General features: G+C 44.3%; 1 protein-coding gene across 1 annotated transcript in view; it reads left to right on the top strand.

The window, feature by feature from the left end:
- Positions 1–14494, top strand: part of TRIO (trio Rho guanine nucleotide exchange factor) — a 348230-nt gene that overhangs the window by 215792 nt on the left and 117944 nt on the right. The window contains 6 exon segments of the mRNA XM_045787154.2: positions 3065–3260; positions 4070–4236; positions 6319–6438; positions 8089–8280; positions 8762–8911; positions 12271–12385. Of these exon segments, the coding sequence (XP_045643110.1) occupies positions 3065–3260; positions 4070–4236; positions 6319–6438; positions 8089–8280; positions 8762–8911; positions 12271–12385 (940 nt within the window).

Raw genomic sequence — 14494 nt, 5'->3', positions numbered from 1 at the left:
CAAGAGAGGGAACACAAGCAGGGGGAGTGGGAGAGGAAGAAGCAGGCTCCCAGTGGAGGAGCCTGATGTGGGGCTCGATCCCGGCACGCCAGGATCATGCCCTGAGCCGAAGGCAGACGCTTAACGACTGCGCCACCCAGGCGCCCCAAGATATTTTGATATTTAAAGAAAATCTCTTGGCTTCATTTGTATTGCTGCTACTTTAAAGGAAAAAAAAATTCTAATTGTATTTCCATTTTCAACAAACTAGTGTTTTAAAATGTAGCTCAGGAACCAGAAACATAATTTTCCCCACACCAAAGCCACAAGATTCCAAGTGGCCTTAATAAAGCCGGTGTGCCAGGCCAGGGGTCATTGCTTTCCTGAACTGAGGAAATTAAACCTGCAGTTCAGTCACAGGCCAGTTAAAATGTAGTTTAAAAGCTGTTAGAATGTCATAGCCTAAGAACCTCTTTTCTCTGGAATAATCCTGAAACATGAAAACCTGAGCAGTTGAGGCTTCGGCTGGGATTTCGTCTCTTACCTGGGAAAATGCTCCATCTGACTGCCTGTAGGAGGCATGGACTTATCTTTGGGAGAAACTTCTCTGTTCCTTGGCCAATTTTTTAAAATCCCTCATATCTCTTGTATTTCATAGCCTTTCCATCTCTCAAAGTGGATCTAGGTTTTCTATGGCTTAGAAATATTGCATTCTCAGCCTCTTGATATTCCAGGTAAAATCTGCTCTATGGATCTAAAAACAACAAAGTCATTACTGTAGCATACTGTGATGGTTATTTAGGGGACGCAGTTACATGTACATTTAGGAAGAGGAACGTTTAGAATTTCTGAACCTCCTGGGATCCAGTTAAAAACAAAGTTACTTCTCCAAAGACTTCGTGTTCAAAAATGACTTCCACTTTCTGGAGCTTTGTTTTTGCCACTGATTTCTTGTCTTCACTTGTGTGGTTAACAAGCTGTGATGATAAACTTTGGGCAGGATCTCTCCTGATGATCCTTTGATCACGGCCATTGCCGGGGTTTCTGTAAGCTTGGTGAGTATTTTTGAATCCTTCTGGTTCTGGCACATTCATCGTTGTTTGTTATCCGCTCTTGGGTGTTGTCTGAGCCTGATGCTGTTTCCGTGAGACATGATTGCTGAGTCCGTCTCTCCCCACCACACCTAACCCTTTCCTGCCTCGGTTCAGAAAAGGAATGTTAAGAAAGAAAAGTCCCCTTAGAGTAGAGATAAAGATTAAAGGTATGGTGGGGCACCTGGGTGGCTCAGTCATTAAGTGTCTGCCTTCGGCTCAGGGTGTGATCCCAGCGTTCTGGGATCGAGCCCCACATCAGGCTCCTCCGCTGGGAGCCTGCTTCTTCCTCTCCCACTCCCCCTGCTTGTGTTCCCTCTCTCGCTGGCTGTCTTTCTCTCTGTCAAATAAATAAATAAAATCTTAAAAAAAAAAGAGATTAAATGTATGGTAAGCTCTTTCCTTTTAAAAAATATTTTCCCTCAGAGGCTTTTTGGCTTATGTGTAATTTAGCATTATTTAAATTTATTAATTTTATAAATTAGCCCAATTGAATAAATTAATGTAAATACACATACTGTATGCAGACCCCACTAACAAAAGAATAAATCCAGAAGATTTGTGCCGTAGGAGTTTGGGGGAAGCCTTCAGTTTTTATTTCTTCACATGTCCTAGCTGCGCTCTATGTAAACTCTCATGCTGTCCGATTTTCAGACTCAGATGGTTATTCCTCATCTGGATAAAGGAAATCAGGACTCATGGGAAAGGTTATTCCACAGAAGTAGAGATAATACAGTGTTCTTTCACAAGAAGTTTTTTCTTTCTGGATTTCGTAATTTTTAGCCTTAATTTTTAAAAAGCAGATTACAAAAATTTTCAAACCAGCTCCAAAGTAGCAAGGATGGTACAGTGAATAGCCACATGCCTGTCTCCCAAATGTAAAAGGATTGTGTCTTCCTTGCTGCAAATATCCCTTCTTTTATTATTATTGTGCTGTAGTATATTAGAGCAAAGCTTTGCCAGCTTACCATTTCCCTCCTAAAGACTTTCTTAAGTATCTCTACAAATTAAGGCCTTTTCCCGCATAACCACCATCTACTACCCCTCATCAACCTGAGTCCTTGTTCTCTAACTAACACCCAGCCTTTGCTCAGACCTCTGCGGCTGCCCGGGGTCAGGGAGACGCGTGGGTGCTGCTTATGCGGTTGATAGTTAGTCTTTCCATCCAGAATCATCTCTTCATCCACCCTTCTTTTTTTCCTGCCGTGACTTGTTGGAATGTCTGCATCAGCGGAAGAATCCAGGTCCCACATTCTGCTTTCGCTTAGTGATTCTCTTCTGTTTTTCTTTCCCTGGCATTTCCTATAAACTTGGGAGTTTGATGTAAAGACCTAGTTAAGATTCAGGTTCCGTTTCCGTGCCAGATGCTCCCCAGGGGCCACGGCTTCTCCTGTCACAAGGCTGGTCCTGTCTGGCCCCACTCCTGTAAGGAGCTAAGGTTGGTCTGTGGGATTAGAAGGTGGCACCCTGACCCCTCCCATGAAGGCCCCCCATCCTTTCCATTATAGTTTATTGCACATTGATGATCATTGCCTGAAGAGTTATTTCACTAGAATTTCAAACCAAAATTAGAAAAAATGCTTTCTAATTTTATTATTTCTACATTTTATAACTAGATTTATCTATAAAGGGGAACATTCCTTCATTGTTATAGGCTTAAATAATTGTCTCTTTTATCAGTTTCAGGATAAAGGTTGGTTTCCTGTCTACTTCTAATCAGAGGAATTTTTCATTTAATTTTAGGCTTTTTAGCTCTTCTTGTAAAAAAAAATCATTAAGAATTAATGTGTTTTTATATATTTTATAAATTTTATTCAATTGTGATGGATTTTTTGTATCTAACTGTCCCATCTTTGGCCTGCGGGAGCCCTGCAGCGCTTCCATGCCCTTCGGACATGGTCCTGTTGGTTCCTTCCTCACTTGGCGCAGTGAGATGTCGCAGCAGGTATTTATTTTGTAAGTCTTGGTCCTGAGAAGATTCTCTCCTCCCTCAGATCATCTCAGACCTGGAGTCTTGGAACGATGAGCTTTCTCAGCAAATGAACGACTTTGACACGGAAGATCTCACGATAGCAGAACAGCGCCTCCAGCACCATGCAGACAAAGCTCTGACCATGAACAACTTGACCTTCGATGTCATCCACCAAGGGCAGGACCTTTTGCAGTACGTCAACGAAGTGCAGGCCTCTGGTAAGGAGTGCATTTCATTCTGTCAGTTGTGGGGGTTTCACGTCATACGGGAATTCATCCTGTTTATTTGTGTGCTGGCCGCAAAGTATAGTCAGCCCCTGTGACATAGATGTTCTGGGCACCTGCTCTTCAGGAGGAACGTTTCACTGTTTTATTTTCACATGCCGTGATCACATGTAACATTCGTTAGTGCGCGTACCCTTAATCCTCTTGCACATCATCTCAGGGAGCATGAGCTCCAGTTGTACATCCATGAATGAGATATGAATCCCAAAAAATTTTTCACAGTCTTAATTTTTTTTCTTAGTTTATATCTTACCAGCAGATGTCACTATAGGCTTAAAAATGTAGAGAGAGACAGCTGTAGTGTTTGAAACTTAGCAGCAACCTGCTATACTCCGTTACTCATTTTACACAAATCAAATTAAATGCTTCCTGAAGGGTAAGCTGGGTACAAGTGGATGTACAGCAAAAACAAGCCAGAGTTCACTCATTGATAAAGCCAAGGGGCTCGTGTCCCCAGTTATCACTGCAGAAATAGATTGACAGGAAGTGGGTTTGGTTTGATTTGCTATTCGGTGTGTTTTCTTTGGAACACATCAGATGCATTCTTGCAGACCCCCTTGCATGCTCGGAAGCACACGTAAACCCTCCTCTGCCGGCTATGCCTGCCTTGAACTTGGCCTTCAAGGTAATGGCCTCGGCCCAGCCAGACAGGCTCTTCACCAAAGCGCGGTGTGTGTCGTGCGCGGCTGAGGAGCAGGCGGACGTGCCAGTCGAACTCTGGGCTCTCCCTTCACTGTCTGCAGGCGTGGAGCTGCTTTGCGATAGAGATGTCGACATGGCAACTCGGGTCCAGGACCTGTTGGAGTTCCTTCATGAAAAGCAGCAGGAGCTGGATTTGGCAGCCGAGCAGCATCGGAAGCACCTGGAGCAATGTGTGCAGCTCCGCCATCTGCAGGCGGAGGTGAAGCAGGTAAGCCCGTTGCTACACGTGGGGCCAGACCGGAGCGACCCCCTTGACAAGCCCTCGAGGAGGGGCCTCCTGGTCATCTGGGACACAGGTGCTGGGGACGATCGTCCCTGTCGAGAACGCAGCCGTTGTGAGGCGTGACGTGACACGCACACCCCGGTACAGCCAGACTTCGTGTGTAAGGATGGAGCCAGCGGCCAGACAGCTGTGTGTTCACTGTGTAGTGGAAGAGGCTTCCCCGCCCAGCAGGTGTAGCCCTTGATAGTAACATTCACTTGGCTTGTTTTGTCATTGCTTGAAACTGAGCACGGTGCTTCTCAGGCTAAATAACTATATGATTATTCTGCCAAGTAGGCTGTTATCAATCTGGATGAGGTCACAGGCCATAGAAGGCTGGGGTTTTCTTCTGTGACCAGCCTGCTCTACTGCCCTATCTCAGAGAGGATGGCAAAATAAAAATGGAACATTTGGAAGGGATTGCTTCCGGCTCATAGCCAGTGATTCCACGCATACATATACTCAGCGTGTACGTGACATTTTGTCTCATGAGAGAGAAACCACTTGTGATCCTGCCCTGATACAAGGAAAGTATGGCTTTCTGGGATCCTGGTGGAGGCACAGAAAGGCGTGTGTTAGGTTGGGCAGAGGGGGTAAGGTGCCTCTGGAGTGTGAGCTAGGTGTGGTGCCTAAGTGGGTGGCACTCACGTTAAAGCAGATACACCGTCCGACTGGAAAGCTTTCAAGAGCACCTGTTGGTTTCCTGTGTAATGATATGAAGTATTGTGACCTGCCTTTTAAAAGACCAGTTAATCAAATGTTCCTTCTTTCTAAAAACAAAACAATGTGTCTGAGAAATAAAGAAATAAACTATCCATGAGGAATTGCATTTGCCTATAAGAGTCCAAAAATGGTGCTCAGAAATTACTTTCTCTACATAACGTGGCAGGATGTGGAAGATTGCTTCTGGTGTTCGTTCAGCAGCCATGTGACAGGTCCGGCAGATACGCGGGTGATGAGTTGTCTGGTGGCTGTTGTAATCCCAGCTCCCCCTCCACTTCCCAGGCAGCATGAAGGGAAAAACATAACAGGGAAGAAGCAATACTTGTATCAGAGAAGAAATATGTTCCCACAACCACCTGGAGGTGACTGCGTTGACTCAGTAGCCAGACAGAGTGTCCAACTGTAACGAAGCTGTGACGTAGGGGCGGGGAAGTGGTTTTATTTTAAGCTCCCCCCACACACAAGTCGAGGTTTTCTGAGTAAAGGAAATGAGGAAAAGTAGGTATTGGGTAGGTAACCAGCGGTCTGTGCCGTAAATAACCCCCCACAGTGACCTTCCACAGTCCTGGGGCTTCCACAGTAGGAATGCTCTTATTTGTGTGTGTTGCTGAGAACCTCGGGGGGCGACCCCGAGCCTTGTAGCACCGCTGAATCCGCTCTTCGGTTAGTGGCCGTTTAACACTGGCATTAAATGGGAAAATATGTTGGTGAAATAAAATAGTTCCTTACCAAGCAGTTTGCTAATTTTACATGTTTATTAAGAAAAAAGGAATGAAAAATACTTATCAGGGAATTATTTGTTTCTTGTTAAAGATTTTATTTATTTACTTGAGAGAGAGATTGGGGGGGCAGAGGGAGAGGGAGAAGCAGACTCCCCGCTGAGTGGGAGCCCGATGTGGGGCTCAATCCCAGGACCCCAGGATCATGACCAGAGTTGAAGGCAGATGCTTCACTGACTGAGCCACCCAGGCGCCCCATTATCAGGGAATTATTTGTGGCATTAGATGTTCTAATAGGTGATTCTTAATCTGTTTTGATCTGTGGAGTAGTAATAACAATCCGCTGGACTCCCCACCTTTCAGCACCCATTTGAAGGTATAAAATAACTGAATTAATTTTTAAAATGCAGCACTTAGGATCAGATACCGTGGTAGGACATTAGGCTGTTGGCAGTGGGATCATAAGTGCCTCACAGCTGGTGCGAGCGGCTTGACTGCCTTGCCCACTTGACTTGTGTCCCTGCCGGCCCACAGGTGGATCCCCTGTGGAGGGCCAATGCTTGGAGGTCCCTGTTTCCTGTTTCAGGTGCTGGGCTGGATCCGCAATGGAGAGTCGATGCTGAACGCTGGCCTCATCACGGCCAGCTCGTTACAAGAGGCAGAGCAGCTGCAGAGGGAGCATGAACAGTTCCAGCACGCCATCGAGGTAGGGACACCAGCCCGCTTCCCACCTCGGGACACGTCTGCTGAGCCCCCTCACGGGGACTGAGCCCAAGCCCAGTGGGGTTCAGCAGGACCCAGAGTGATGATGCTGATACATCTACAGTGTATCTCAGGGGAAGGAAAAGGGCTGGTGACTGCAGTGAGGGGAGGAGGCGTGTGCCAGCCTGCGGACCTCGCAGCACTGCCCCAGAGGCCAGGAGGCTCCTGCTGTCCTCCTGCCGTGAGGGCCCTGGCAGCACGCACCCCCCACGGTCAGGAGCGCCTGCACATGAGAACCCGAGTTGGAGTCTGGGCTAACAGGCTTTATATTTTGCTGATCTTGTACACACACTCCTGGGCAGAGCAGAGCACCATGGGCGGCTCACGCAGACCAGGTGCAAATCACCAGTAACCAGCACTATCCACAGAACTCCTCTGACACTGGTTAAAAGCAGCGTTCCTCACCTTCGTGGGGTCAGTGCCAGGCCAGTTCTGAGCCCACTCAGATTCACTTTCACAGCATATGAGTTAATTATTCATGGAGGTTTTGGGGGTAAAGGGGAGTTAATTATGGTAGGTAGTCTCGAGGTACACTCATGGGAAGAAGAGAAAACTCGTTTCCTGCTCTAGTTACATAGAGAAGAAAGCCACAGAAAAATACTGTTAATTTATTCTCGAGATTGACATATTTTCAACTACTCAGCACCAACAGACACATATGAACCCTTCTTCCTGAAGCCCAGACTCTGGGCATCTTTTGAAAATTGTACGTGGTACCTAATGATTTCTAATAATTAAATTGCTAATACATGTTAGTGTGTCTCAGTGAAGGGTAGGGCTGGCTATATTGCGTATAGTCTTTTATGGGGTCCTTTAGTGCCTTTTCAGTGAAATACAGACTTTTGCTGTGGTTTAAAAAAAGAAAAAAAAAAATCCTTGTCCGCAGAGAGCCACGTCCCCCTAACTGCTATGCTGTCCTGTGTTCTGATTCTTCGTTGGGTGAACCCGACCTGTCAGCCCCTTATGGCATCTTCTAGCGAACATACACGAGCAGGAATTCCTACTGGATTTCTGGTGTTATTTTGATACTTTAATATGGCATGAGCCTCCAGATAATACACTTGGCTCATTTCTACCTTTGAATTATGTTTCTCTCTCTTTTTTAAAGTCAATAGTTTTTGAAAACTTTTTACTCAAGTCTAAAGTTTAAGGTAAAAATGAAAAAGGCATTCAGTGTGGTCACCTTTTTCTCCATGAGTTCATGTGCCTCTAGCTTCTATTATAAGGAGGATCAATAGGAAGAATAAACTTGCAACATTTCAACTGTTTTTTTAGAATATTAGCTATTAAGGTTTTTCCCTGCTATTTCTCAAGCTGAGAACCCCGCAACTGGGACCCATTCTGGAATGTCTTAATGCATTTCATCCTTCATTAGGTAATTTAAATATAAACACACTAGTTGCTAGGCATGAAAACTTTTTTTTTTTTAACTGAACGGTCCGCTGTGTTTGTGGAAGTGTCCTAATGAGCATTAAGTGACGTTGTTTCTATGAAAGCAGGCGGAGCAGCACCACGGCAGCCTTCCCGGTTCCTTTCCAGTAAACGCGTGGCAGCCCAGTTACACAAGCTTCCCCTCCCCTTTCTCTTTCCTTAGAAAACGCATCAGAGCGCCCTGCAGGTGCAGCAGAAGGCAGAAGCCATGCTGCAGGCCAATCACTATGACATGGACATGATCCGGGACTGTGCCGAGAAAGTGGCCTCCCACTGGCAGCAGCTCATGCTCAAGATGGAGGACCGCCTCAAGCTGGTGAATGCATCTGTCGCCTTCTACAAAACCTCAGAGCAGGTGAGGAGGCAGGTTCTAGGCCTTGGGCCCCTGACCAGCCTTTCATGTTGAGCTCAGTTTTATTGGACAGCTCTGTCATTAACTCCTTAGTCATTACTGAGCCAGTCAGTTCAACTGCAGGCAGAGAAAAGCATTCTAGAAGTAGAAGGATTATCATGTACCTTAGGAATCAAAGAGTCCTAAGTTGGAAAGGTGCTGAGAAGACCTCCGTTTTCCTCTCATTTAAATGAATAGCCTGAAACACACCAGAGACAGACCAGAAATTCCATTTTTATTTGGTCCTTGTTCTGAAAGGCCTGCTGACTTGGACCCCTGCATTTGTCCTCACATAAGACGGAGCCCATGGTTCCTTCTGATGGGCTTGGTCCCCAGGCTTGCACCTTTACCCCTAGAGCCTGACCGACCACACTTGCCAGAGATGCGGCTCTGTGCCATCCGACGCCGACTGGCTGCTCTGAGCCTGCCACTCTTCTGCTCACAGGTCTGCAGTGTCCTTGAGAGCCTGGAGCAAGAGTACAAGAGAGAAGAGGACTGGTGCGGAGGAGCCGACAAGCTGGGCCCCAACTCGGAGACGGACCACGTCACCCCAATGATCAGCAAGCATCTGGAGCAAAAGGAAGCCTTCCTGAAGGTACAGAGCTGGCCCTTTGGGGTGCTGGTGCCTCCCTGAACAGGGGACACAAATGCAGGGGGGTCCGCCTGAAGATGGCAGGGTCCCTGTCAGAGAACCACAGATGTTCCCATGCGCCAGGTGCGTGTGGCCACCTCCACGTCCCGGGGGGCCTCCCACACCTGCAGCTCTCCCCTGTGTGACATTGCATCAGCACAGGGCTAGTTGGTCAGAGAAAGTCCTAAAATCTTTATTTTTGATTCACACTCTCTGGTTTTCCAAAAACCTGGAAACCTGTGAGTAAAGCATGGGTGGAAGTCAGAACACCAGATGATTCTGAGCAGAGAGACTGGTTGATTCGATGAGAAAGAAATGCTTATAGCTTAAAATAATCTTCCTTTGGAAATTTAGCCTATTTAGGAATAAAGACCGAACCCAGTGCAGAGTAGACACAAAGCAGGAACACCCTTGTGGTTCACAGGATTAGTTACTAATACTCGTTCAGCAAGTGTTTCCTGCAAAAGAAATTTAATCCCATTTAGGCCAGGCTGGATGTTTGACCTCTGAGAAGCTTTAAATGAGGAATTTCTCTAGCGGCCTCTGTGTGTGTGTGTGTGTGTGTGTGTGCGCGCACGCGCGCACATGTTCATGCCTAAATCACTCAAATGTTCTAAAAAGTTCTTCCAACATTTGGCAGCATTTCCATGTTTCTGTGATGCATTCTTTCACTCTCGAGGAAGATCTTCTGAGACTCTGCCTGTTGCCACTCAGACCTGTTAAAAATAGGTGTGGTGTGTGCTTTTCATTGTCACTTTATTGAGTTTTGCTTTGCCATCCTGACCCCTCTGACCCCATTTAATAATTTCTGTTTCCATTCTGAAGGTGATGTCTGTCCCAACAGAGTTACTGTTTAGTCTGGGAGAACAGATTGTAACTCTTTGAAAATTCTATCTGGTCATTTATTTTGAGCTTCTATCACATGACTTTGTTTTTAGCAGATCAGGGTGGGAAAACAGTGGTGACTCCCTCAGCCTCCAGCTGAACCATTTCAAACGGGGCTTGAAAGCCCTGGCCTTTCCTGTCCTTGCTCGTTACATTTATTAAATGCCCGCCACTGTGAGGATGTTTCCATTGGAATCCTCATAATTTGCCTCTCTTTCTCTGCACTCCATTTAGAATAAAGCAGAATTAAATACTACTTAGTATAATTAAGATAGATACTTAGGTAAAATTATAAAACAAAAATAATCACTGGCCTATTCAGATTCCCTCACCCAAGTAGCTTCAGTAGTGTGTGTATTGTTTATCTTTAAACTTTTCATTATGGAAGTTTAAAGATAGATACAAAAATAGAACAGGTAACAAACTCCTATGTACTTCTCACCCAGCGTCAGTAATTATCAGCACATGGGCCTATGCCCACCTTCCCTGGGTTACTTTAAATTCTGGATATTATACCATTTTATTTGTAAATTCTTCAATACATATCTAAACATTAAATTCTGCCTTTCTAAAATGTAACTGCAATACCATGATCAGATCCTGAAAATTAACAGTATCTCTTATTTTATACAAAATGCAACAGTGTTCAAATTTCTCTGATTGACATATATTGCCTTTTATATGTGGTTTTAATAAGGATTCGAACAAGTCCACACATTGGCTTTGTTGACATGTCTCTTAAATCTCTTTCAATCTAACACCATCCCTCCCTTTTATTACTATTTATTAGCTGAAGAAGTAAGTTACTCACACTGTGGGATTTCTCTCGCTCTGGATTTCCATATTGCATTCTGTGGAGTCATTTTGCACCATCCTGGATTCCCTGAGTGTGTTATGTTGAGAGCCTCATTAGATTCAGGTTTGAATGTGAGTGTGTGTGTGTGTGCACTCAGCATACCTGGCATTCCATCAGGAGGCACATCAGGTCTGCTTCTCTCTGTGTCTGTGTGTTGGGAGGGCTGACCAGTGCTTCAGACGTGTGAGTCCACTTCACCCCTGATGTGCTTCTCTGTCTGCCTTTTACCTGATGGGTTAGTGCCCTGTGGTGATAATGCTTCATCAGGAGTTATACAGTGGTGAGATTCCATCATTCCTTCTGCCTTGATTCGCTACAATTATTCCCTCCTTAGCTATTTGGTGACTCTCAAATAGAGTTTGTCCAGAAAAGGCAGGCTAAGTGCTTGAATCTTTCCATTTGCTTAATCATTTTCAGAATAATGAGCTGTTGCCCTAGCAACCTCGACATAGAATTAGTTTTTGTACTATCTTCATGGGTTTTAAGATACTTGGTGTGTTTTGATCAATTACAGTCATTTATCTTTTTATACTCGTGCCATTCGTGGAAGCTCCTTCCATCAGGTTGGCTCTACATCCTCCTACCATAACCCCGGTCATCTGCAGCCACTTCCTCGCTATTTGGAATGCAGCCGACTTCAGGCTGATCTGTGGAGACTCATGATACGTTCTTCTCTTAATTAAAAAGTGTCCTAGCTCCATCTACTACTGCAAAGGCCCAGAAACTAACCAGCCAGTAATAATGAGCTCCCTGTGTCTTGTCCAGATTGTGGTCTAAATACCATGTATCAGAAGGAGACAGAGCTTCTGGAAGAAAGAGTAATTCCAGAGCTGAGACAGGAAATGGATAAGATATTTCCAACTCAAATATAATTAAGGGTATTTTTCCTCTTGTTTTTTTTTAATATATTAATGAAAGTATTTACTTTGTTTGTAAATGTGGAATCCATCAGTCATCTATTACCACAGTAACACCACAAAACAAACCATCCCAAAACTCGATGGTTCAAACAAGGGCTTGGCAGTCTAAGCATCCAAGAGCTAAGTCCGTCCACTCTCACTAACCTCCGTGTTGCCTGTGGCTGCTTTCCTCCACAGTGGTTGGGTTCAATGCTTTCAGTAGGGAGCTAGAGAATGTATGACTTAGAAAGCTGAAAATACTGTCTGCCCTTTTCAGAAATCTGGGCACAGCTTAGCTGGGTGCTCTGACTCAAGGTTTCTCCCAAGGCTGCAGTTAGGGTGTTGGCTGGGAGATATGGTCATTTCGAGGGTCGGCAGGAGAAGGCCTCCACCTCCTCTCGCTGCAGGCCAGCGGCCACTCTCAGTCCCCTGCCCCACACGCCTCTCCGTAGGGCGGCGCTCAACGCAGCGGCTGGCTTCCTCAGAGCAAGAGCTCCAAGACAGATTTTTTTTTTTTATTGAAATAGGATGTAATCTATGTATTCTCCAAACCACAGGTTGGCGTGACGAATGTTTTAGGTAAAGACGAGTGTTAGAGCTGTATGATGTTGTCATCCATATGTACTCAAAATACATGTTTATCTAAGTCACATTAACAACGTGTTGCCCTCCGTGTATCTCAGGCTTGCACACTTGCTAGAAGGAACGCAGATGTCTTCCTGAAATACCTGCACAGGAACAGTGTGAACATGCCAGGAATGGTGACACATATCAAAGCCCCTGAACAACAAGTAAAAAGTGAGTACAGCTATGAGTCATTTTACTGGCAAGCAGTTCAAGGAGTTTGGCAAGATGTGTTCTAAGATCTTGAGACCCAGGACTTCATTTTAAATGTCCGTTTCATATTATTAAGGTTCTCGCCAATTATCTTTGTTTAATAATAAAATATGAAGCAAATGATATAGATTGATACTTTGTTGAATAAAGTTGAAGATATAAGCAGGCAGAAAATGCAGCATGATATTTATTAGCATAGACTATTTTGTTCAAGCAAGTGAAAATATTGTAAATTGGAGAAAAAGGAAAACCAGAATTTATCTAGAGTCAAAATATTTTTAAAAGTTCAAACCAAGAAATTATATACCAAAATCATTGCTGGAAGGTATTATCGATTTTATGTACTTAAAGCATTAATAAAATCAGATTGCCAAATATCATACATTTTGGTATCATTTGAGTGTAAGAATCTGTAAAGCCATGTTTTTATATATGCATATATATAATGTAAATGCATAGAAACTGATCTGAGAAAATTTGATACTACACTGTTAATAGGTTTGGTATGGATAGAAGTGAGGGGGACTGATGGTTTTTACTCTAGAATTCTGATTGAATACTTTACAATGAGAATACATTCAGGTGTTCTCTAACTTAAAACTTAGATTTAACCATAGTTATTTTTACAAATTCAATTAAAATGACATGGAAATAGAGCCTCAGAAAATGATTAAGAGTTTGAAACAGTCTTGACATTGAGCCACGTGCTGTCCTCACCGTGAGCTTCAGAGGCCGGCAGTAAACAGATGAGGAACCTGGGGCCCCACAGCCCACGCTCACAGTTGGGTTTCATAGGGAAAAAGTTGACATAATCTGTTAACAAATGATTCGTCTCACTCTTTAAACCCATATGATTGGCAGAAACTTTGTACGTTATATTCTCCTGTTCATCTGGATTCATCTGTTAGAGGTGTCACAGAAACATGGTCTACCACATGTAGAGTCCTCGACGCTCCACAGATGAGATGCATATTTATTATTGGTGGGCTTCTGTCTTGGGAAAGTGAATGACTAACAACCATTTTTCAGCAGGAGCAAGTCTTCATTGCCAGCAAGTTACTTGCATTGGTAATCCATTCGTTTGGCTCATTTCATATACAAATCATTGCCTTTCTCTCATCCTTCAATGTTGCCTTTGATCGTTGGTCGTACTCTGCTTTCTCTGATCAAAGATGTTATGATCCTTACTAGGTTGTACCAGTTCGATGGGTGTGTGCGTGTGTGAGAGGAGTGTGTTCCACGGGCACACTTACTAGATAGTCACTGTGCATTTGCTGCTGTTTATCATCATTCTGGATGCTACAGAGAGTTGAAAACAAAGGGTCCTGTTTCTGTCTTCGAGTACTTGGGGACGGAAGATTGATGTGTGGGACAGTACAATAAATCCATGTCAGGTGATGGTGCCGGAAGAGACAGCACCCCAGGACCCCAGACAGTCCTTTAGGGGCATGAGGAGGCCCCACGTGGCCTCCCATCCCATTCCGGGGTGGGGGGGGCTTACTTGCCCCAAAGCAGTCAGGCTTCAGGCAGGGACTATAGAAAGAAGAGACTGGAAAAGATCCATTGGCTCATGTTAATTTTCACGTGTGGTATTTTCATTTAAACGGTAGCTTAATTTTTTGACTGGCTTCAAATTTCAAAGTCTTAGTTTGTATCACTACATGAGTTTACTTTCTCAGTAGAGATAATGGAGCATGACAACTGAGCTATTGCGTAAATCCTGCTCACAGGTTCACGTTTCTCAGCCTGTCAGGACCCCGGTAAATATTTGTGGAAGACTTAATATTTTTAAGGTTTCCCAGTATTAATGAAGTTATAATCTAGATACCATTTATTTATTTTGCAGTTTCAGTCTCTAGAATCTTCTTCCAAAGTTTCTCGTGTATTTTATAAACTTCTAGAGTAAAACAGACTTAGTGTACAAAAGATTTTAAGTGTACAAATGTATATAAATTACCTAATTCCTTTGCCAGCGGTCACCACTGTCAAGACTTTTTTTGTGTATCTGTCAATGAACATGAACATAAATATATAGAGAAAAACACACGTGGATTCCCACTTCACTTACTC

Source organism: Ursus americanus, chromosome 15 (assembly GCF_024610735.1).
Source record: "Ursus americanus isolate L20-20 chromosome 15, mUrsAme1.1.p, whole genome shotgun sequence".
Lineage (NCBI taxonomy): Eukaryota > Metazoa > Chordata > Mammalia > Carnivora > Ursidae > Ursus > Ursus americanus.
This window is presented reverse-complemented; position numbering and strand designations above follow the sequence as displayed.